Source organism: Coregonus lavaretus (genome assembly GCF_964263955.1).
Source record: "Coregonus lavaretus genome assembly, chromosome: 20".
Taxonomy (NCBI): Eukaryota; Metazoa; Chordata; class Actinopteri; order Salmoniformes; family Salmonidae; genus Coregonus; species Coregonus lavaretus.
Window position 1 is genome coordinate 6,005,238 of NC_140007.1, and position 25,974 is coordinate 6,031,211.

Below are 25,974 nucleotides of genomic sequence, written 5' to 3' on the forward strand. Positions count from 1 at the left end.
GGCCATTTTGAGCCTGTAATCGAACCCACAATTGCTGATGCTCCAGATACTCAACTAGTCTCAAGAAGGCCAGTTTTATTGCTTCTTTAATCAGCACAACAGTTTTCAGCTGTGCTAACATAATTGCAAAAGGGTTTTCTAATTAACAATTAGCCTTTTAAAATGATAAACTTGGATTAGCAAACACAATGTGCCATTGGAACACAGGACTGATGGTTGCTGATAATGGGCCTCTGTATGCCTATGTAGATATTCCATTAAAAACCAGCTGTTTCCAGCTACAATAGCCATTTACAACATTAACAATGTCTACACTGTATTTCTGATCAATTTGATCTATCGTTACTTTAATTGACAAAATGTTTTATTTTCTTTCGAAAACCAGGACATTTCTAAGTGTCCCCAAACTTTTGAACGGTAGTGTACATATTACCTCAATTACCTTGACTAACCTGTGCCCCCGCACATTGACTCTGTACCGGTACCCCCTGTATATAGCCTCGTTACTGTTATATTACTGCTGCTCTTTAATTATTTGTTATTGATTTTAATTTTTTATTTTACTTACCTATTTTTTACTTAACACTTATTTTTCTTAAAACTGCATTGTTGGTTAAGGGCTTGTAAGTAAGCATTTCACTTCGGCGCATGTGAAAAATACAATTTGATTTGATTTGATATCCATGGCATGAGGCTAGTAGTATTTCAATTGTCTATTATTCATTACATAGAGATGCATGTTGCACGCTCTTTAGTTCTCATAAAACAATTCAAGAAATATATATATACACATATTGTAAAAATCACATACAATGAAATAGCTCCTTGATCACATGACCTATGCACTCTCCACCAAATCCACTGCTCACCTACAAATCTCTCCATGTCCTGGCTCTTTCTTACCTCTGACATGCTGCACACCATAACCCCCTGTCACTCATTCTACTTATCTGACTCCGGCTTCCTTACCCCCCCCCCCCCCAAACACCAGACTCCTGGCCACTGGGGACCATGTCCTCAGTGCCTTCAGCTCAGCTGCTGTCCTTTGAAATGCCTGGAACATCCATCACCCATTTGCATATTTAAAACCAGACTCACAAACCATCTCTTCAGACAACACCTACTGTATATCATTTTCATAGTCATGGCACGCTTTGTGTAAGAGCTATTGAAGATTGAAATCCAAAATTGTATAATAAAAAGTTATCCAATATAAAACACATTTTACCTCGATTTTAAACCTAGGCTATAAACAATGGATCGAAAGCTATTATTGCAGCCTCAGATCTTGGAATATGGGCCAGACAGCTCATTAGGCATTTATAGGCAAATAATGTATACGAAATGCTTCAGTCTGGTTTTAGACCCCATCATAGCACTGAGACTGCACTCGTAAAGGTGGTAAATTACCTTTTAATGGCATCAGACCAAGGCTCTGCATCTGTCCTCGTGCTCCTAGACCTTAGTGCTGCTTTTGACACCATTGATCACCACATTCTTTTGGAGAGATTAGAAACCTTAATTGGTCTACACAGACAAGTTCTTGACTGGTTTAGATCTTATCTGTCGGAAAGATATCAGTTCGTCTCTGTGGATTGTTTGTCGCCTGACAAATCAATTGTACGTTTCAGCGTTCCTCGAGGTTCTGTTTTAGGACCACTATTGTTTTCACTATATATTCTACCTCTTGGTGATGTCATTCGGAAACACAATGTTAACTTTCACTGCTATGCGGACGACACACAGCTGTACATTTCGATGAAACATGGTGAAGCCCCAAAATGGCCTACCCTGGAAGCCTGTATTTCAGACATAAGATAGTGGATTGTGGCAAATGTTTTACTTTAAACTCGGACAAAACAGAGATGCTAGTTCTAGGTCCCAAGAAACAAAGAGATCTACTGTTGGATCTGACAATTAATCTTGATGATTGTACAGTTGTCTCAAATAAAACTGTCAAGGACATCGGCGTTACTCTGGACCCTGATCTCTCTTTTGACGAACATATCAAGAATATTTCAAGGACAGTTTTTTTCCATCTTCATAACGTTGCAAAATTCAGAAAAGTTTTGTCCAAAAATTATGCATAAAAGCTAATCCATGCTTTTGTCACTTCTAGATTAGACTAGAGCAATGCTCTACTCTCCGGCTACCCGGATAAAGCACTAAATAAACTTCAGTTAGTGCTAAACACGGCTGCTAGAATCCTGACTAGAACCAAAAAATTTGATAATATTACTCCAGTGCTAGCCTCTCTACATTGTCTTCCTGTAAGGTTACGGCTGATTTAAAGGTTTTACTGCCAGCCTACAAAGCATTACATGGGCTTGCTCCTACCGATCTCTCCGATTTGGTCCTGATGTACATACATCATATGTGGTCCTCTGTAGCTCAATTGGTAGAGCATGGCGCTTGTAACGCCAGGGTAGTGGGTTCGATCCCCAGGACCACCCATACGTAAAAATGTATGCACACATGACTGTAAGTCGCTTTGGATAAAAGCGTCTGCTAAATGGCATATTATTATTACATACATGTACGCTACGATCACAAGACGCAGGCCTCCTTATTGTCCATAGAATTTCTAAGCAAACAGCTGGAGGCAGGGCTTTCTCCTATAGAGCTCCATTTTTATGGAATGTTCTGCCTATCCATGTGAGAGACGCAGACTCGGTCTGGACATTTAAGTCATTACTGAAGACTCATCTCTTCAGTAGGTCCTATGATTGAGTATAGTCTGGCCCAGGGGTGCGAAGTGAACGGCAAGGCACTGGAGCGACGAACCGCCCTTGCTGTCTCTGCCTGGTCGGCTCCCATCTCTCCACTGGGATTCTCAGCCTCTAACCCTATTACGGGGGCTGAGTCACTGGTTTACTAGTCCTCTTCCATGCCATCCCTAGGAGGGGTGCGTCACTTGAGTGGGTTGAGGGACAGACGTGATTTTCCTGTCTGGTTTTGCGCCCCCTCGGGCTTGTGCGGTGGAGGAGATCTTCGTGGGCTATACTCAGCCTTATCTCAGGGTAGTAAGTTTGTGGTCTGTTGATATCCCTCTAGTGGTGTGGGGGCTGTGCTTTGGCTAAGTGGGTGGGGTTATATCCTTCCTGGTTGGCCCTGTCGGGGGTTTCGTCGGACGCGGCCACTGTGTCCCCCGACCCACCCCTGTCTAAGTCTCCAGTATCTATGCTGCAATAGTCCATGTGCCGTGGGTCAGTCTGTTATATCTGGTGTAATTCTCCTGTTTTATCTGGTGTCCTCTGTGAATGTAAGTTTGCTCCCTCTAATTCTGTCTCGCTCCCTCTCTCCCTCCCCTCCCAGAGGACCTGAGCCCTAGGATCATGCCTCAGGACTGCCTGGCCTGATGACTCCTGGCTGTCCCCAGTCCACCTGATCATGCTGCTGCTCCAGTTTCGACTGTTCTGCCTGCGGCTAGGGAACCCTGACCTGTTCACCGGACGTGCTACCTTGTCCCGGACCTGCTGTTTTCGACTCTCTCTCTCTCTCTACCGCTCCTGCGGTCTGGACCTCTGAATTCTCAGCTATGAAAAGCCAACTGACATTTACTCCTGAGGTACTGACCTATTGCACCCTCTACAACAACTGATTATTATTTCACCCTGCTGGTCATCTATGAACATTTGAACATCTTGAAGAACTATCTGGCCTTAAATGGCCATGTACTCTTATAATCTCCACCCGGCACAGTCAGAAGAGGACTGGCCATCCCTCAACACCTGGTTCCTCTCCAGGTTTCTTCCTAGGTTCCTGCCTTTCTAGGGAGTTTTTCCTAGCCACTGTGCTTCTACATCTGCATTGCTTGCTGTTTGGGGTTTTAGGTTGGGTTTCTGTATAGCACTTTGTGACATCTGCTAATGTAAAAAGGGCTTTATAAATACATTTGATTGATAAGTGATACAGTATTATTAAGAATAAATAGCTAACTTGAAATGCTGAAACTAGCCAATCTTGGGTCTGGCAATGGAGTCCTCTGGATAATTATCATCAGTGACTTGGAACACAGGTGTTAGCTAGCTAGATTGCTGACTATAAGCTGGCTATTTCTGTGTCAAAGCAATCTAAGAAAGTATGTTATGGATTATTGACAATTAATACATATTAATGATAAATTACCTGGAGATTCAATGAGGTAATGTTACAAATAGATGTCTGGATATGGCACCTCTCAGTCCTCTGGCCACTTATTAGGGTTGTTCATCATCAGGGTAACGCTGAAGGGGCAGCAGAGGACCCCCACAATCAGGGGTTGGAACAGAAATTATTTTCCAATCATTTCGTTCTGATCAGAACCATTTTTTTTTTCGTTCCGTTCTACAGTTCTAAAGTTCTGAACCGGTTGGAACCCAAAAAAGTAACGGTTTATATCATTCCTTTCTGTTCCTTTTTAAATCTCTGAAATATACAAAGAAATATACATTTAGCTCGACATTAAACTACATTACTTCACCAATCAGTGTGGCTAGAGCAGCTTGCTGTGGAGCAGGTAAGCGATTTAATCTGTATAGGAAAGCCTTTAAGAGCAAATTGTATTTCGCCATAACAGCATGGTTTAATCATAATGAAAAACAAACACACATTGTGCTACCAGTCAGAGTGTACGGTGCGAAATGCAACTGACATTTTCAGGGTTGCTAGCTAACAACCTTGTGTGTGCAGAGCAGCACTAGAATTAAAAACATGTATTATATTTTTGTAGTTAATAGGCCTAAATGCAATGTGAAAAGTGATAACTATAGTATCCTTAACTAGCATTGAAAAAGTAAATAAATGAAAACGTGTGATGGGCGCCCCGCCCCGTTCCATGTGCGGCTGCGAGGGGTACTTGTCACTACGCAGTCACTTGGGATTGAGAGTTTCCAAAACAAATGCCAGTGAGCTGATGGTGCTGGTGAAAACGAGGTGGGACCGCGCTCTGAGCATATTTCCTCAATTTATCCAGGTGTAGCTGCCCACTCTCCATTTATGAGAAGCCTCCTCAAAAGTAGTGCCTGAAAGAGGTGTATTTTCCCTCGTAAAACTAAGCTTTTTTTTTGGTTTTGAAACGGACAGGCATCTCCTCAAAATGAATTCTCTCTCAGCTTGGTTTTGGAGTGAGAGTTTCTGGCTTCCACCGAATGTTACTTGGGCGGAACTTGAGCACCCACCACCAGGAGAGGAGTACCCCAGAGCTGGCCACCTACTCTCCTGCTTACCGCTGGCTTTTGGTGTACTGGCTGTCAGGGTGTTATTTGAGAGGTATGTATGTATGTAACAAAGTAAAATGTTTGATTTGTCGTATCATCAAATATACAGCGGTATTAACCAAGGCAAAACTAAGAGAGACGAATAGACTAATATATATATATGTGTGTGTCGTTCGTTCTTAAGCATGAATGATACTTTACAGGTATGACAGATGCCAAGAAGAATTATGACATTTTTTCACATATCCAAAACCTGTAGGCCAAGTTCACACAACTCCTGTGAGTTGTTAGGGTGATGCGTCATGCATTCATAGATCCACATACCTGCTCAGCCCAAAGGAACTAATTAGTGACTGCCCTTGGGCCATCATAGGCCGATAATAAGCAGGCATTGTTTTCTGATGATAGGCTCCCAAGTCCCAACATTTAGGCTACTCTATACTCTATACAATGTAGACTATTAAGGAAACCCATTCCTGCCACCAAACATTTTTTAAATAATGTTGATACAATCTAAAGATTTCGAGATACTAACTCGAAATTTCAAGATACTAACTTGACATTGTGACATAGTAGAATATACATATAGGATATCTTTCTTCATTTGTAGCATTATGGCGATTTATTTACATCTCTCCACATATTTTTTTATTTATTTAACCTTTATTTAACCAGGTAAGCCAGTTGAGAACACGTTTTCATTTACAACTGCGACCTGGCCAAGATAAAGCAAAGCAGTGCGATAAAAATAACAACACAGAGTTACATATGGGGTAAAACAAAACATAAAGTCAAAAATACAACATAAAATATATATACAGTGTGTGCAAATGTAGCAAGTTATGGAAGTAAGGCAATAAATAGGCTATAGTACAAAATAATTACAATTAGTATTAACACTGGAATGATAGATGTGCAAGAGATGATGTGCAAATAGAGATACTGGGGTGCAAATGAGCAAAATAAATAACAATATGGGGATGAGGTAGTTGGGTGGGCTAATTTCAGATGGGCTGTGTACAGGTGCAGTGATCGGTAAGGTGCTCTGACTGATGCTTAAAGTTAGTGAGGGAGATCAGAGTCTCCTGCTTCAGAGATTTTTGCAGTTCGTTCCAGTCATTGGTAGCAGAGAACTGGAAGAAATGGCGGACAAAGGAGGTGTTGGCTTTAGGGATGACCAGTGAGATATACCTGCTGGAGCGCATACTACGGGTGGGTGTTGCTATGGTGACCAATGAGCTAAGATAAGGATTTATAGATGGCCTGGAGCCAGTGGGTTTGGCGACGAATATGTAGTGACGACCAGCCAACAAGAGCGTACAGGTCACCGTGGTGGGTAGTATATGGGGCTTTGGTGACAAAACGGATGGCACTGTGATAGACTACATCCAATTTGCTGAGTAGAGTGTTGGAGGCTATTTTGTAAATTACATCGCCGAAGTCAAGGATCGTTAGGTTAGTCAGTTTTACGAGGGCATGTTTGGCAGCACGAGTGAAGGAGGCTTTGTTGCGAAATAGGAAGCCGATTCTGGATTGGAGAGATATACGGAAGTCCAGAAAGGACATATGAATAACAAATAATTCCAATATTATGTCGAGATCACAACTTATTTATCTCATGATCAAAACATAACAAAAGTTGTTTTGTGGCTATCACGAAATAAACTCTGTAAATAGGAGTGATGTATTGATGGTAGATTGACAGTATGGCTGGTGGATCAGCGCATATATTTGTATTGATTGCTACACTAAGGGATGGTACATTTCATGTTAACATCATGCTATAATTTGTGTTTGGAGCTCATTATTAGTTTATAAGTTAGAATGTTAGCAAGCTAAATGTCCCTTACCATGAGCTAAGAGCTCTTGGGGCAATCGAAGCACCTCGTGGGGCATTTAAGCCCTGAACAATGCCTGACAGGCAGCCCTGTCTCCCAGGCTCTGTGCCACATCCAAGACCACAGCCAATCGCATGCAAGCAACAATGCAGCTAGCTTGGCTAGTCTGTGAGCAAGCTAACTAGCTAGTTAGCTAGGTAGTCTTGTTAGTTAGCTAGCTAGCTTGTTATCTATGCTGGCTGTTAGCTTGTATAACTGATATGTGTATAATTGTAAGGGACACATCAAAATTTATGGATACAATTTACATTTACAGAGTGGGTGAGCTCCATTCCTGACAGGCAGATCAGATTCAATAGCAGCCTCAGAGGCTGATAAGTCAGGATTCTGCCTTGAAGGTTGTTTCATACATAAAGGTAATTGCAGGCAGATTAGAAGTCAGTGCATTATGTATAAGGGTTCGTACAAGGTGCATAAAGTACTTGAATTTGGCACTCTGAAATTCAAGTACTGGAAAACCTTAAATCAGACATTTTGTCAAGTTAGTACTTGAAAAGGAGAACAGAAAATGATCAAATATGTTAATATAAAAAATATTAGATAAATGTATTGGTCTTGCAAATAATTTCCAGGCAGACTACCGCGTTTTATTTCCTCACGTGTTTTGCACTCTGGTTGCCACGCGAGCTTGCTCATCCACCCACACTGCCACTCACTCAGCCAGGCAGGTACAGAACTGACTGATTAGGCACCACCAAATGTCACATCGATAGTTAAAATGCCGGACAAATGTAGATTCAATCCTGCCTGGCAGGATATTGATGTTTATGAATGGGTTTTGCCAGACCCAACCAGGGATGTAGTGGTGGGTAAACACACTTAAATGCCGTTTACACACCTTTATATTTGTGAAATAGCGTTTACTCACTTATTATTGCGTTCCCAGCGTTGATCAACGCTCAGAAGGCTTCTTGATCTGAGTTCTAATCACGCATACCTCTGCGAACGAGTGGAATCATGAATGATTCATGTATGCTCGTTATGTTCGCCTGTTCCCCCAGATTTGCCTTGTTAGCAGTGCTTTAATTCACCACTCTGTCCAATGGAAACTCCGCCCACGACATAGGCCGAGAGGTGAAACAAACTACCTCAGACCTAGAGTGGCAAGTAGCAGAGAGATGCCGCTGACAGTGGGAATTATTTTAACATCCCTTGACTCCTGTCGTGTCAATAGACATCCCCCAAACAATGACTCTGAGAATGAGTGTACAACTGGTAAATAGTCGCTGATATTTCAGTCAGATGTCTAGCTAGCTAGGTAGCTCAAGGGCTCTGGCTATTAGCCAGGTAGCTCGCTATAACTAGCTGGCTAGAAGGATTAAGTTAGAAGCTAATGTTGAATGGAGCCTGACCTCAGCAGGAGCAGTTGACTGAAATGAAGCTAGCTATAATCAAAAGATGGGCTACTATAAGTTCTCATAACAAAATACCTTCTTTATAGAGAGTAGTGAGACAGACTGGGGTTAGTCAGGCTGCAATGAAGGAGGCAAAGGAGATACACAGAGAGGGGAAGCATTGAAGCAAGCAGGGAGAAGTTAGTAGTACAGTGGTTCCCAAACTTGGGGTCCGGGACACATGTGGGTCCCCTAAAATTAATTAACTTGTTTCTCTTTAAAGGGGTATAGAATACAATATTTTAGAGTCAACTAAGGGCCTTTTACACTGTCAGAATTAACTTTTGTGTCATTATGTGTTGGGACAGTCTGTGGGACCTAACATTTTGTAAAATACAGTATAAAGAAAATCTTAATATAAAGACAATTTAATATTATGTACACTGAACAAAAATATAAACGCAACATGCAACAATTTCAAAGATTTTACTGAGTTACAGTTCATATAAGGAAATCAGTCAACATCATTAGTCCTGACTTACCACTCATGTACAGTGAGGGAAAAAAGTATTTGATCCCCTGCTGATTTTGTACGTTTGCCCACTGACAAAGACATGATCAGTCTATAATTTTAATGCTAGGTTTATTTGAACAGTGAGATCCAGAATAACAACAAAAAAATCCAGAAAAACGCATGTCAAAAATGTTATAAATTGATTTGCATTTTAATGAGGGAAATACAGTGAGGGGAGAAAAGTATTTGATCCCCTGCTGATTTTGTACGTTTGCCCACTGACAAAGACATGATCAGTCTATAATTTTAATGCTAGGTTTATTTGAACAGTGAGATCCAGAATAACAACAAAAAAATCCAGAAAAACGCATGTCAAAAATGTTATAAATTGATTTGCATTTTAATGAGGGAAATACAGTGAGGGGAGAAAAGTATTTGATCCCCTGCTTATTTTGTACGTTTGCCCACTGACAAAGACATGATCAGTCTATAATTTTAATGGTAGGTTTATTTGAACAGTGAGAGACAGATTAACAACAAATAAATCCAGAAAAACGCATGTCAAAAATGTTATAAATTGATTTGCATTTTAATGAGGGAAATAAGTATTTGACCCCTCTGCAAAACATGACTTAGTACTTGGTGGCAAAACCCTTGTTGGCAATCACAGAGGTCAGACGTTTCTTGTAGTTGGCAACCAGGTTTGCACACATCTCAGGAGGAATTTTGTCCCACTCCTCTTTGCAGATCTTCTCCAAGTCATTAAAGTTTTGAGGCTGACGTTTGGCAACTCGAACCTTCAGCTCCCTCCACAGCTTTTCTATGGGATTAAGGTCTGGAGACTGGCTAGGCCACTCCAGGACCTTAATGTGCTTATTCTTGGCCGTGTGTTTTGGGTCATTGTCATGCTGGAATACCCATCCACGACCCATTTTCAATGCCCTGGCTGAGGGAAGGAGGTTCTCACCCAAGATTTGACGGTACATGGCCCCGTCCATCGTCCCTTTGTTGCGGTGAAGTTGTCCTTTCCCCTTAGCAGAAAAACACCCCCAAAGCATAATGTTTCCACCTCCATGTTTGACGGTGGGGATGGTGTTCTTGGGGTCATAGGCAGCATTCCTCCTCCTCCAAACATGGCGAGTTGAGTTGATGCCAAAGAGCTCGATTTTGGTCTCATCTGACCACAACACTTTCACCCAGTTCTCCTCTGAATCATTCAGATGTTCATTGGCAAACTTCAGACAGCCCTGTATATGTGCTTTCTTGAGAAGGGGGACCTTGCGGGCGCTGCAGGATTTCAGTCCCGACGTAGTGCATTACCAATTGTTTTCTTGGTGACTATGGTCCCAGCTGCCTTGAGATCATTGACAAGATCCTCCCGTGTAGTTCTGGGCTGATTCCTCACCGTTCTCATGATCATTGCAACTCCACGAGGTGAGATCTTGCATGGAGCCCCAGGCCGAGGGAGATTTACAGTTATTTTGTGTTTCTTCCATTTGCGAATAATCGCAACAACTAGGGGTGTAACGATTCGTTTTAACAACGATTCGATTTGTATCACAATTCGTGGTTGTCGATACGATTCAAGGACGATATTGGTTCATTTAGAACGATACGATCCGAAACGATTCAGTGACTTGAAATCGATTCAGTAACCTTTTAGCCAAAAATTCAATCAGTGTGACTGAAATAAATACCTGGATACTGGACAGTGCAGGTGAAGTTTCCTAGATTCCTGTTTCTTGTAATGGAATCAGGTATCAATTAATTATGAATATAAATAAACAAGTAAACAACAATGAATGGCAAATGCATTCACATTTTATTTGAATAAAGTGCAAACAACACTTTAGGTTGAATTAACAGGAAGTTAAAATTGTCTGATCTCATTTTCAATATTCAATACATTTTCAATAAAAGTACAGTAAGTGCAACCAACATTTCAACAGTAGGTTTACCTGCTACTTCTGCTTTTGTTTTTCAACATAAAAATATTACAATATTAATATCAAAAATAAAGTGCAACCAACATCTCTTCAGGTTGAATTAACAGTAGGTTGACCTGCTACTTCTGCTTTTGTTTTTCAACATAAAAATATTACAATATTAATATCAAAAATAAAGTGCAACCAACATCTCTTCAGGTTGAATAAAGAGTAGGTTTACCTGCTACTTCTGCTTTTGTTTTTCAACATTACAATACAAATACAGTATTAATATCAAAAATAAAGTGCAACCAACATCTCTTCAGGTTGAATTAACAGTAGGTTGACCTGCTACTTCTGCTTTTGTTTTTCAACATAAAAATATTACAATATTAATATCAAAAATAAAGTGCAACCAACATCTCTTCAGGTTGAATTAACAGTAGGTTGACCTGCTACTTCTGCTTTTGTTTTTCAACATAAAAATATTACAATATTAATATCAAAAATAAAGTGCAACCAACATCTCTTCAGGTTGAATAAAGAGTAGGTTTACCTGCTACTTCTGCTTTTGTTTTTCAACATTACAATACAAATACAGTATTAATATCAAAATAAAGTGCAACCAACATTTATTCAGGTTGAATGAGCAGTGGATGAACCTGCTACTACTCTCATTTTAATAAACAAACAATATTCAACAAAAGATCAAGTGTAACCTACTAGGCTACTCTTCAATGACTACAGATTTTTTTTCAAAAATATCAACTGATCAACATGATCTGGCTGCAGAACACTTCTCTGTGCGTTCGCTATGTCGCCAGCAGTACTAAAAACTCGTTCTGCTGGCACACTGGTGCCTGGAATGCACAGGTACCGTTTAGCAAGGGTGGAAAGTACAGGTAGCTCTTTCTCCTGAGATCTCCACCACATCATGGCATTTTCAGTCAAAGGCAACGCATCTTTTGCTCGGTACTTTAACACCTCTGCTCTGGCTGTCTCGCTTGTGGATTTTCTTTCTCTTTGGGTGAAGGAATCGCCAAACAGCGCATCTAAGGCTTTCTTCTTACAAGGAGGTGACTCATTTGGAGCTACAATATAAGAAATATATTTCAAAATATAGTCATGTTTCTCATTAATACAAAACAACAACAATCTTTTATTGGTATCACATGAAACACACCTGTGGTCTCTTCATTGAATCCTGACAGCTTTGTGCTTGAGCTTCCCTCGTCTTCCTCCTGATTTCCCATTGCTTGCATCTATTGATGTAAGAATGTGTGAACTGTTCAAATTTCTGCTCTGTAATACTGCACACATAAATTTAGAGGAAGATAAAGAACAGATGAGATTTGAGAGAGGACAAATGAAAGGGGAGAAGAGAAAAGAGCAGAGGAAAGAGGAGAGAAGATTTACCTGGTGGGACACTTCTGCCTCAAAAACCAGTTTTGTGTAGACCTGTTCTCTGTCCTCTTTTTCCAGGTAGGGCAGTTCTTTAAATCGCGGGTCCAACGCTGATGCTGTTTTAAAGAACAAGAATATTGCATTATTAAATTAAGTTGACCTGAAATTGCAAGTGATGACCACCTCCTCATACACAAAATAATCAGAAGATTAAACTTTAGTATGTTTAAAAGAAATGTGGCACAGTGATGATGTAAAGCCACCATGAACTAAGAATTGTATTGCAGATATCTTGTTTACTTTTCCATATGAAAAAACAACTCAAATTCAAACTTGAAAACGCAAAGGTGTGTCATTTTACAAATTAATACAGTCTAATAACCTAAAATATTAACCAAGTTGATTTTAATTAAGACTCCAAATTAATTACCTATGTTGAGAGCATCTTGGGTGCCTCTGTAGCGTGTGGAGAGGTCACTGGCCATCACCCTCTTAATCTTTGCAACCAGGGTTGAGTCGTCTTCGCATGGCTGTAGGTGTTTCAGCAGTTTTGCTTGAAGAGGAGCAATTACAGAGAGAGTTGGCTGGTCTTCTTCACACATCACAGTGGTTGCCATTTTGACAGGACCCATCAACTGAACAATGTCATCCATGTTGGCAATATCACTCTCACTCAGCGTGCCTACATCTGTGACCCCCTTTCGTAGAGACTTGGACATCAGAGTTGCCATTATAGCTGGCTGTTGTTCCAAAAAACGTTCAAGCATTTTGAATGAACTGTTCCATCTGGTGATTATGTCTTGGATCAGTTTATGTTTTGGTAAATCCATCAGAGTTTGTTTTTCCTGTAGGGCGTGACATGCAATCGGGCTGCGGTGAAAATATCCAACAATTTTTCGCACTTTCCCCAACAACCTGGAAGCACGGTCCACCCCCAAACCCTTCTGCGAGGCAAGGTTGAGTGTATGTGCGAAGCAGGTAATGTGTGGACTGAACTGGGCTTCTGCACCGGCCACAATCATATTCCTGGCGTTATCTGTGACGATGGCAGGATTCTTGTCGTAGATTTTCCACTCCATGCAGGCTTCACGCAGTAACGTGCCAATATTTTTACCAGTATGGGCTTAATTTAAAACTCTGGTTAGCAGAACAAAGGTCTTCATTTTCCACTCCGGATCAATGTGATGAGAGGTAATTGTCACACACCCTTGATTTGAGCATGACGTCCAGCCATCTGTCGTTATCGCTACTCGTTCAGCTTGAGAAAGCGACAGCTTCACATCATTCTTAGTACTTTCGTACAATGCAGGAATAACCTTTTCTGAGAAGTGTGGTCGGCTTGGTATTGTGTACCTTGGCTCCAATGTTTGAATCATTTCACGGAATCCCGGATTTTCAACCACACTGTAGGGTCGCATGTCTTTGCAGATAAACTTGGCAATTGTTGCCGTGATGTTTTTCGCCCGAGCTGAGTTTTGGCCTAGTCTCTGACTAAACATGCAGGCGAGACCTGAGGCTTCTGCAGAGTTGACTTTACCTTTCGCTGCTGTAGCAGCGGGAACGCTGCAAGAGGTGCCTGGACGGTCGGTGTTGTGTGAAATCCCATGGCGCCTTAGTAGGTGGTTGGAGAGATTTGTCGTGTTGCCGTTGTACTTTACTTGACCTTTACATATCCTACAAACAGCGAGCGACTTATTTAGAACATCTCCGTCTTTGCAAAAGCCAAAGTGTTTCCACACACTGGACCGCAATGGTGGCTTGATAATTTCTCGCTCGTCGGCTTCTCCTCTGTAGTCCGCCATGCTATGTTTGGTTGTCTTTGCGCCTTTGCGCTGCTGTTGGCGCGATGACGTCACGGATAGGCAGACTGAATCGAGTTTAAAGCCTTTATCATTAAAAGTGCTAAGAAAAAACATCCATATAAAGTCTGACGTGCTTAAATCCAATGGGTTATTTCCTAGTATCGATACAATCGATTTATTACATTTTAAAACGATGTTAGATCGATATATGTTGTCCAAAAGGCCAACTCGCCGAGCACAGATCGATGTAGTTGGATCATAGGAATATAAATCGATACATCGATGTAGTAGATGGATCGTTACACCCCTAGCAACAACTGTTGTCACTTTCTCACCAAGCTGCTTGGCGATGGTCTTGTAGCCCATTCCAGCCTTGTGTAGGTCTACAATCTTGTCCCTGACATCCTTGGAGAGCTCTTTGGTCTTGGCCATGGTGGAGAGTTTGGAATCTGATTGATTGATTACTTCTGTGGACAGGTGTCTTTTATACAGGTAACAAGCTGAGATTAGGAGCACTCCCTTTAAGAGTGTGCTCCTAATCTCAGTTTGTTACCTGTATAAAAAGACACCTGGGAGCCAGAAATCTTTCTGATTAAGAGGGGGTCAAATACTTATTTCCCTCATTAAAATGCAAATCAATTTATAACATTTTTGACATGCGTTTTCCTGGATTTTGTTGTTGTTATTCTGTCTCTCACTGTTCAAATAAACCTACCATTAAAATGATAGACTGATCATGTCTTTGTCAGTGGGCAAACGTACAAAATCAGCAGGGGATCAAATACTTTTTTCCCTCACTGTATGTAGTAGTAAATAAGTAGTGAAACGCGTATTAGAACTTGTAAGGTAGTGATGAGTAGTACGTTTTGTTCTTCATGAGGTTGTGGCGATATACTGTTGGCGACTAGATACAATTGCATAATAGGAACTATTACAAATTGATGGTCCTTGAAAAAGTACTTAAGTCCTTGAATTTGACTTGCCACTGTCTGTACGAACCCTGTATATATGATCAAATCAAATTTTATTTGTCACATGCGCCGAATACAACAGGTGCAGCAGACCTTACCGTGAAATGCTTACTTACAAGCCCTTAACCAACAATGCAGTTCAAGAAATAGAGTTAAGAAAATATTTACTAAATCAAGTTTTTTTAAAATCAAATCAAATCAAAAAGTAACACAAGAAAATTACATAACAATAGCGAGGCTATATACAGGGGGTACCGGTACCGAGTCAATGTGTGGGGGTACATGTTAGTCGAGGTAATTTGTAAAGTGTCTATGCATAGATAATAAACACACCAAGACTGGGTGCACTCTATTCCTGGCAGTCTGATCAGATTCAATAGCAGCCTCAGAGGCTGATAAGTCAGGATGCTGCCTTGTAGGCTGTCTGCAAGGAGCCTTACATATGAAACAGCCTACAAGACAGCATCCTGATTTAAGAGGCTCTGAGGCTGCTATTGAATCTGATCAGCCTGACAGGAATATAACTCACTCCCTCGATCAGATATGCATATGCCTATAAAGCACTTTGACAGCTAATCTGCCTGCAAAGGAGCCTTACCCATGAAACGGTCTACAAGGCAGCATCCCGACTTATCAGCCTCTGAGGCTGAAATTGAATCTGATCAGCCTTTCAGGAATGGAGCTCACCCACTGTAAAGGTAAATATTATCCACAAAACATGACGTGTCCCTTATAATTATACACATAGCAGTTATGCAAGCTAACAACCAGCATAGATAACAAACTAGCTTGCTAACTAGCTAGCTCACAAGACTTGCCAATTTATCTGCATTGTCCTTGCATGTGATTGGCTGTGGTCTTGGGGACGGCACGCAGCCCGGGAGACAGTGTTACCTGTCAGGCATCGTTCAGGTCTTAAATGCCCAGCATTGCAATCAATGCAGCCACAGGGGTCCTTGATGAAGTGGTTATCGTGCATCTGAACAAATGAATGAATGGATTGTGCATGGTACTTTTGATTATCTCGTGATCTCGACAAAACAACTTTTGTTATGTAGTGATCATGAGATAAAAAAAAATTGTGATCTCGACATAACAAGGGAACTATTTTTTTTTAGTTCATATGTCCACAACAGGGCCGCCGGCAAACGTGGGGCGAGCTGCCATTAGCCTACTGGATCAGGAAAAACTCTGGGCCCCAGGAAAACACTCCTGTGATGCCACCTCAAATCCCCACACAATGTTACAAATGAAGAAACATATCCTATGAGTATGGTCTACTATCTAAAAATGTTGAGTTAGTATTAAAAAAATGGTGACTCAAGTATCTCAAGATTTTGACTTAGTATTTAGGCATTTCGAGATAATATCGACATAATAACAAAATTGGTGGTAGGAATGGGCTGAAAAAATTAACAAAGCGCTCGACTCCACCTTTATATAAACTTAAATCGGGTGCTGGATCCTCATGTATATAATCCAAAGAACAGAAAAAAAGACACCACTCCGGTAAATAAACGTAAATTGACATTTTTATTGCCGCACAAACATTTCAGGTATGAACCCTTCTTCAGCGTGCAAGGCAATGGCAAGCAATGTCACAGGAATGAACTTCCATAAGACTATTGACAGAAACACTATTGTGGAAAATATTGATAGTAGGCTACTATGTGTTGCGCCGACTAAACTCAACTCCACGATTTACGATGGAGTTGAGCGGCGACTAGTGTGGGCGGACTGGAGCTCCGACCTCACATAAAATGACGTTTTTATAAAGACCTACGGATTTCCGCATTGTCCTGTAATTGCGTGCTATACTTTGGGTGCTGAAATACGTAGTTGTTGATAAAAACGTAATTTTATGTGATGTCGGAGCTCCAGTCCGCCCACACCAGTCGCCGCTCAACTCCATCGTAAATTGTTGAGTTTAGTCAGCTACTACCGTATGTGTATAGGCCAACGAATAGTCTATTATACAAATAGTATACAAAGGATATGCATCATAGGTGTCTTGTATGACCTGAAGGGAAACTGAGTCTGTTGTGCCACTGGCGTGAGAGAAGCCCTAACCCTTCTGGCTTCATTGACCTGTGTTCTATTAAATGCCACACAGTCACTTAGTAACCAGGTCTTGAGGCATATTTGTTCAGCGTTCATCTGTCACACATTTATGCACCACTAACACAAGTGCCACTAAATCACTGCTGCTTATCTTTGCAGAGGGACAAAGATCACCGCAGAGTGACTGCTGCAGGTGACATGGCTATTGTATTATGTGCATTGCTATAGTCTAAAATGTATCTTCCTCTCTATGTGTCCTTGTCCTCACCTTTGACTGTTTTGATGTGAAAGAACAGAACTGGTGAAAATGAATAGGCTAGTCAATAATCTTCTGCTTTCTACTGACTTTCCATATGTTTCCAGATCAGTGCAGATGAGGCTGAAAAGGAAAGAAAAAAAGATTGATGATATACTTTAGTATATCTTGAAGGAGTTCCCACATATGCTGAGTACTTGTTGGCTGCTTTTCCTTCACTCTGCAGTCCAACTCATCCCAAACCATCTCAATTGGGTTGAGGTCGGGTGATTGTGGAGGCCAGGTCATCTGATGCAGCCCTCCATCATTCTCCTTCTTGGTCAAATAGCCCTTACACAGCCTGGAGGTGTTTTGGGTCATTGTCCTGTTGAAAAACAAATGATAGTCCCACTAAGCGAAAACCAGATGGGATGGCGTATCACTGCAGAATTCTGTGGTAGACATGCTGGTTAAGTGTGCCTTGAATTCTAAATAAATCACGGACAGTGTCACCAGCAAAGCACCCCCTCACCATCACACCTCTTCCTCCATGCTTCATGGTGGGTACCACACATGCGGAGATCATCCGTTCACCTACTCTGCGTCTCACAAAGACACGGCGGTTGGAACCAGAAATCTCAAATTTGGACTCATCAGACCAAAAGGACAGATTTCCACCGGTCTAATGTCCATTGCTCGTGTTTCTTGGCCCAAGCAAGAAGTCTCTTATTCTTATTGGTGTCCTTTAGTAGTGGTTTCTTTGCAGCAATTCGACCATGAAGGCCTGATTCACACAGTCTCCTCTGAACAGTTGATGTTGAGATGTGTCTGTTACTTGAACTCTGTGAAACATTAATTTGCGCTGCAATCTCAGGTGCAGTTAACTCTAATGAACTTGTCCTCTGCAGCAGAGGTAACTCTGGGTCTTCCTTTCCTGTGGCGGTCCTCATGAGAGCCAGTTTCATCATAGCGCTTGATGGTTTTTGTGACTGCACTTGAAGAAACGTTCAAAGTTCTTGAAATTTTCCGGATTGACTTACCTTCATGTCTTAAAGTAATGATGGACTGTTGTTTCTCTGCTTATTTGAGCTGTTCTTGCCATAATATGGACTTCATTCTATTTCTGTGGTCTGCTAATCCAAATAGGCCATTTTGAATTATCTGCATAGGAAGGTAGTGAATGTTGCTTGATTGGGTCATAGAGCCGGGACACTAAGGACAGGAAGGTCATGTGATAGACGTTAGTGTCGGTCTCACTCTCAGCAAGGAGCTTTCTCCTCCCAACCCACCACACTTTCACATGACAGATCATCGGCCTCCTCTGTTTAGAGTTAGTGCTACATTCCTCACCATTTTCTCTCTTTAACTGGCTGTTTCCCTCCTTTCTCACTCTATGTTTATCTCTCTGTCACTCACACACACTGCACACACAGTAAAGCTGTGGGCAAACTGTGAAAGCTCTGTCTGTTTGTAGAATAGGCCCCTTGTGAAACCCATGGTCTGCTGATATTTCTGCTTAGAAGTACTGTAGGTATTGTAGAGCCAGCCCTGTGTCCACTAACTACAGATCCATTTGTAATATCTCTCACCTCTCTCTCTCTCTCTCTCTTCCCTCTCTCTCTGTCACTGTGTGTGTGTTTAGGTTAGTAGCCAAACCCTGTGCCCACATACTTCAGATTCAGGCTGGAGTGAGCCGGCGAGCCCAGGCCAACGCTGTCCTGGAGAGGGTGTTTACATCCACAACGGTACATAAAGCATGGTTCTGATGTGCTACTGCTGGGTGGACAAATGCAGCATTGTGACTTGAAATGTTTCTTATGTAATCACCCATGATGTAAAAGCAAATCACCCCACATGTAAATGCACTGGAAATTCTGTAAATGAATTAGTGGAAGTTACAAATATCAAATATACTGTAGGCCTATTCCACGCTAGCGAACCAGATTTTTACTCGCTAGTCAGGGGAAAGTGCGATCAGATGTTGATTACTGTCCAAAGCCAGTTAGCCATGGTGAGTCCGTTTCTGCTGTAGCCAATTTTTCTGTTAACTTGTTTAGCAGGGCAACAGTGTAGCGTTGTTGATTGTAGAAACAGTCCTGTAGGCTACTCCAGCTAAAACAGTGACTCTGTCTCTCCTGTGCCATCCTCTTCTTCAGAGTCCTGACTCGTGGCAGATTGAGGGGCTGTCTAAGCAGATGGATTGGGATGTTAGGAAAGTCCAGAGATGGTTCCGACTCCGGAGGAGCCAGGACAAGCCCAGTACACTCACAAAGTTCTGCGAGAGCATGTAGGTTCTGAAGTCTTGATCCATCTAGATGCACTAGAGCCTTTCTGTTCTGTTGCGGTTTTTCATGTTTACTCTTTCCTTTTCATCATAGGTGGAGGTTGACGTTTTATACCGGTATATTTATCTATGCGATTCGCTATCTGTGGGTGGTGAGTTAAATGGACTTATACTACACTGAATAACTTTTCTGTATATACACTGAACAAAAATATAAACGCAACATGTAAGGTGTTGGTCCCATGTTTCATGAGCTGAATTTTTTTTTATGTCTAATAAAGCCTTTTTGTGGGGAAAAGCATCAATCTGATTGGCTGGGCCTGGCTCCCCAGTGGGTGGGCCTATGCCCACCCATGGCTGCACCCCTGCCCAGTCATGTGAAATCCATAGATTAGGGCCTAATGAATTTCTTTGAAATGACTGATATCCTTATATGAACTGTAACTCAGTAAAATCTAAATGAAAGGAGCCCTTCTAAAATGGAGGTTTTTGCAGGAAATAAAATATAGATCAGATAATGCAGATTGTTTTCATTTCAGAGGAAGTCCAATTTAATAAAGTTGACAAGCATTGTGTTATCATCTTTGATAATCTTTGACCTGTGCATGTCTTCCTCTAGTCTCCTTGGACTTGGGACACACGGCAATGCTGGTACAACTACCCATTTCAGGTAAAGGATCTACCTACAAAGTACCTAAATACCAGGATCAATTCCTGTAATTTGTCAACAGATGAAGATTACATTCCTAACCATAGGGGTTATTGTCAATATCTTCTGCTTTTTCTAAGGATACCATGTTATGATTCTTCCTTTCCTCCCACAGACGCTGAGTCCTGGCCAGTACAACTACTATGTAGCTGAGCTGGCCTTCTACTGGTCCCTCATGTTATCCCAGTTCACAGACATCAAAAGGAAGGTGAGTCAGGTGACTGGGTTGGAGGGAGGGGGGGGGTGGGGTACTGGGTGGACTGGGGTAGATGGACTCTGAGTGGAGGGCACACGTAGAATCTTCAGCTATTGTGCTCCCCTCTCACAAAAAACACTAAATGTTACTACAAGTTCACTCCGTTGATCTATGTGCGTGTGTAAACATGGTTGAAGTGGGATTTTTGGAATAGCGGAGCACCTTTTGGTAACATATCCTCGCCGGTCCCACTCCCATTCACAAGTGGGCGATAGCAAAGTTTTCTATTTTTGTCTCTTCATTTTGTGAAAGCAAGAAAGAGTCACCTTCCGTTGCTAGTAGTAGCTAGCTGGCAGCCTGGCTAAAAACATAGCAAGCTAGCCTTTCTAGCTTCACACATCTCCATGTGAAATGATCAGATTTATCAATAAAAAAATATGCCCTTGCAAATATTCTTATGCTTGCCGGTGTAATCTAAAACATTATTCCAGTTTGATATGCTGCTTGTGTATTCATTCCCATATCAGCTAAAAATAGAACGTCATGTCCTCCCGAGTGGCGCAGTGGTCTAAGGCACTGCATCGCAGCGCTAGCTGTGCCACTAGAGATCCTGGTTCGAATCCAGGCTCTGTCATAGCCGGCCGCGACCGGGAGACACATGGGGCGGCGCACAATTGGCCCAGCGTCGTCCAGGGTAGGGGAGGGAATGGCCGGCAGGGATGTAGCTCAGTTGGTAGAGCATGGCGTTTGCAACGCCAGGGTTGTGGGTTCGATTCCCACAGGGGTATAAAAAATAATGTATGCACTCACTTAACTGTAAGTCGCTCTGGATAAGAGCGTCTGCTAAATGACAAAAAAAATAAATGTAAATGTAAGTCGCTCTGGATAAGAGCGTCTGCTAAATGACGTAAATGTAAAAATGTTTTGGTCACAGAGAAAAAAAGTACCTGGCTAGCTAGTTGGCTACAGCAGGTTCTACAATTTCACAATAGCCTGGAATCACCAAATATTACTTCTAAACACAATACCTTTTTGAGTGGATTCTTGTTGTTTGGTTTAGTGTTTCAACAGTCACTGAGATTATATTTGGTTATCAATGCAAAATAGGCTACTTGAATGAATAGCCTATAGATCAGATCAAGGAACCAAGCCCCCACGGCTGCGGAAGGAATGATACGGCGTGTCTACATATTCGGGTAATAAAAAAAATATGTTGAATGCCCTTTTGTGACGAAAAACAACATTGCAACACTTTGAATCTTGTGTCTGCGTAGAGTTTGTAGTAAGCTTAATCCTACCACCACTCCAGTCTTGTGCGCATAGCAGTGGCTTTGCTCCATCCTAATTGATCTCTATTGTAGCTGGTATGCAAGCCATTTAAATCCACTTGATTTTCCGGAAAGTCTGGCCAGAATTGGCACCAGTTTGTCCTGTTCGAAGACTGTTGCTACTTCATTTTAAGACACACTTCAGTTTCACGCTAGGTTAGCAAGATAATGATTGTTTTGTTATAGAAGGCCTGTGAGACTGTAAACTTTGAACAGGTTAGACACAGTGAGTTTCTATGTAGGGAATAGTTTAGGACAATAGTTTATGTATAAAGCACTAGGCCAGAGTATGCAATCCTACTGAGAGTAGACATAATATAATGTATTTTCACACAGTGGGGAACCGTGAGGGCCTTCTAGGGTTTTAATTTCTATTTCATATTTTCAATGATATTCTCATTATATTATTCATTTTGTTGTGTTACAGCCTGAATTTTAAATGGATTAAATTGCAGGTTTTTGTCACTGGCCTACACACAATACCCCATAATGTCAAAGTGGAATTATGTTTTTTGAAATGTTTACAAATTAATTAATAATGAAAAGCTGAAATGTCTTGGGTCAATAAATATTCAACCCCTTTGTTATGGAAAGCCTAAATAAGTTCAGGAGTAAACATTTGCTTAACAAGTTACATAATACGTTTCATGGACTCACTCTGTGTGCAATAATAGTGTTTAACATATAATTTCTGAAGGACTACCTCATCTCTGTACCCCACACCACAGGAGGTTGGTGGTAATTGCTGGAGCGGAATTGGTGGAATGGTATCAAATACATGGTTTCCATGTGGTTGATGCCATTCCATTTACTCCGTTCCAGACATTATAATGAGCCGTCCTCCCCTCAGCAGCCTCCACTGCCCCACTCTGTAAGGTCCCTCAGTCGAGCAGTGAATTTCAAACACAGATTCAACCACAAAGACCAGGGGCCTGTTGCACAAAACTAGGATAAGGGATTAAGCCAGGATATCTTGGTGATCCTGGCTCAATTGATCCGTAATCCGGTTGCACTAAAGATGGATAGGGGGCAGGAGGATATGTTATGGTATAAATTACCATGGAGATTTATTCTGTGGAGCTAGCCTGCTCCAGACCAGGCTAAATTCCAGGATCTATTTAATCTCATCCCTACTGTCAGTCAGCAGTCACCACAAATGGAAACCAATAGTTATTTCACTGCTCACTATACATTGTTATCACATATAACTAGACCCACTGTCATTATTTAAACGTTTGTGATCATTAATTTCAATGATTTTGGATAAAAAATGATTTTTAGATGATGTTGCTATCATTAGATAATTTACAGTTTCCCATAGACTATAAGGCTATATATAAAATGATAGAATATTAGGGCCACAGAGGGGAAAAAAACACAAGTCATAATATTGTAACCAGTTGTTTTAAAGGAGGACAGTTGTTAAAATGACAGATGTGGGGCATTTCGTGAAATTGTACTTCAGTATGGTTTCATAAACAAAGACATGCTGATGTGCCAGAATATTAAGTATCACATTGTCATAAGTATCAAAACTGTAAAAACAATATGTAGCTTTTCTGCAGAAAGAACCAGCCTCATAAATTTATGACTTTATCCTTTTTCTTCAGTGTGGCCCTAGTACTCTGTCATATAAACAAATACACATTCCATATGAATATAAAAACACAATGTGTAACATTATGTTCCTTTATTGAATAAGGACAAAACAAAGCAGGTAAACCATCAGCTCCTTTCGAAACTGAAGTCACAGTGACTCTACAAGATGGAAAGCACAGAATCCAAGCATATTATACAAAATGATACATACACATTCAAAGGTCTGTATATAACACACCCTGCATGTCTGCACACTAAAATAAATGCAGGACAAATCCATACACATCAACTGAACAGACAAATGAATGGATGCAGTAGCCTCCCTGCAGCCTTGTATTACACACAGTATACCGCACAAACATCATAAGAGGCCAAATTCTTAAAAAAACGAACCCAAAAAAACCCAAATTCCTCTGCCACCGCAGGACATATTTAACCAAAATTGAAAGCACACATACTAACTAAAATAATTCAACACATATTGGTCCCTCAGCAGCCGACCACTGTCGTCATCAGGGAAGATTGCCGGATTGTCCCAGTCCATGGCTGGTGGCACTCTGGGGGCCCTCTCCTTCCTCAGGCAGGCCACATTGTGGAGGACAGCACAAGCCACAGTAATATCACATGCCCTAACAGGGCTGACCCTTAATTTGTGAAGGCAGTGAAAGCGTGCCTTCAGGAGGCCAAAGGTCATTTCAACTCTGGCCCTGGTCCTGGCATGGGCATGGTTGTAGGCCTGCTGTGCTTCCTGGGGGTCTGTGAAAGGTGTCAGGAGAAAAGGCTGGCAGCCATACCCCCTGTCTCCCAGCAACACACCAGAGAATTCACCTGTCAACACAAAATCTCATCATTACTACCTCATAAACACAGTGATATTCTTGACACAGCCATGATGGTTATAAATAGGGGTTGTGTGGCTTACCTTGTGATAGGCACTGATAGATTTCAGAGGCCCGAAAGATTCTGGAGTCATGGACTGAGCCAGGCCATTTTGCCACAACATTGCTGATCACACAGTCAGCATTGCAGACCATCTGAAATCATAAGATGAGGAATATTACACCAATCAATGCACATCACTGGCAATGCAGAGTGTTCGTCAATGGACAATATCAAAAAGTTATGTTCACCTGAACATTAATGCTGTGAAAGGATTTCCTATTCACAAAATCGGCCTCATGGGCACCTGAGGGGGCTTTTATCCTTATGTGTGTGCAGTCCACTGCACCAATGACATTGGGGAAACCTGTCACACAAAGTAATGAGTATCCTACTATGTGTTAACAGTTGTCCTGTAATTTGTAGATCCTCTTACCTGCAATCCTATAGAACTCCTCTTTGATGTCACAGAGTCTTCTGTGGCCAGGGAAGGAGATGAAGACATCTGCTAATGCTTTGATAGCCAGACACACACTCCTTATTGTGTGGCAAATTGTGGCCTTGTTCAGCTGTTCTGCATCTCCCACTGAGTACAGGAAGGCTCCACTAGCAAAAAAGCGCAAGGCCACACAAACCATTTGCTCCACACTCAGTGCATGGCTCCGTGCAGTGCGGTGCTTAATCCTGGGACCCAGTAGTCTGCATAGATACCTGATGCCATCTGCAGAAAACCTGTATCTTTCATATAGATGGTCATCAGGGAAGGCCAGTGGGTCCAACCGGTCCCTGAAGACCCTTTCTCGCCTGAAGGCTCTCCTCAGCACAAGTGCTTCTTCATCCACCACATCTCGCACGAATGGGCATGCCATTGTCAGAGCAGAAAGGAACACACAATTTTGGGCCTTCATATAGGCTAGTGGCCACACCTGGTGCTGGGGGGGTGGGCAAAAGAGGGCGATGCCTTATAACGATGACTTGGTTGTACTGATTGCTGGGAAAATAAAAAAAACCTTAGAAAGATGCCACCGTCCTGTGTGCTCACAATAAGAGCTCATATGTCATGGCTCACTTGACTTTACGAGAATATACCTAATTTTTATTTTGAGCTGTGTCATCTTCTTGGAGCTGGGGGAGGAAAGAAAAATAATGATTAATACATTTGTGTTACAGTTAGCATACAGTGTACATTGAAGGCATATCTCACCTCCCTCTCAAGTTTTTTTATTTCAAGGTCCAGTTTCCTAATTGTCCTCTTTTTTATTTCGGACTCCAGTGCAAGATTTTCCATCTTTTTCTTCTTGTACTGAATGTCTATGTCTGCCAGTTCTATTTGGCGCCGGAGGTGGTTGCCATACAACTTTCTGATAGCTTGTGAGCTCTGTGAACACAATACAATTAGCGCAGCTGGAATTTGGCAGGATGTGGTGTCCTTTTATTAATACGCACTATGTTGCCAGGCTGGTTTTCCCACTGTATAGCATCTGGGTCCTGTAAAAGAAATTAGATTTTTTGATTTTGATGAGGACTCCTCACCATTGTAGAGTAAATAGTACTTTCACAGTCTTAACATGATACCTCATGCCTTCTGGAATCCAGAGAGATGGTCTCCTCCTCATCATCGTCTCCATCATGTGCTG

The 25,974-nt window shown here is 41.6% G+C and overlaps 2 protein-coding genes across 2 annotated transcripts in view; one reads left to right on the forward strand and one right to left on the reverse strand.

Annotated features, from left to right (window-relative positions):
• The first annotated feature begins 4,885 nt into the window (after window positions 1-4,885).
• LOC311147763 (ceramide synthase 5-like) overlaps window positions 4,886-25,974 on the forward strand; it is a 36,331-nt gene continuing 15,242 nt past the window's right edge. Inside the window, exons 1-6 of the mRNA XM_084184536.1 lie at window positions 4,886-5,250; window positions 18,985-19,087; window positions 19,499-19,629; window positions 19,721-19,778; window positions 20,246-20,296; window positions 20,451-20,543. Of these exons, the coding sequence (XP_084040662.1) occupies window positions 5,078-5,250; window positions 18,985-19,087; window positions 19,499-19,629; window positions 19,721-19,778; window positions 20,246-20,296; window positions 20,451-20,543 (609 nt within the window). The 5' untranslated portion in view covers window positions 4,886-5,077. The remainder of the gene's footprint in view (window positions 5,251-18,984; window positions 19,088-19,498; window positions 19,630-19,720; window positions 19,779-20,245; window positions 20,297-20,450; window positions 20,544-25,974) is intronic.
• LOC311147290 (uncharacterized protein) lies at window positions 8,560-13,004 on the reverse strand (the record flags this gene model as incomplete). Its single annotated transcript, XM_084183977.1, has 5 exons — window positions 8,560-8,568; window positions 11,770-11,960; window positions 12,053-12,131; window positions 12,286-12,389; window positions 12,704-13,004. 5 exons carry the CDS (start codon window positions 13,002-13,004, stop codon window positions 8,560-8,562), a joined length of 684 nt encoding a protein of 227 aa, XP_084040103.1.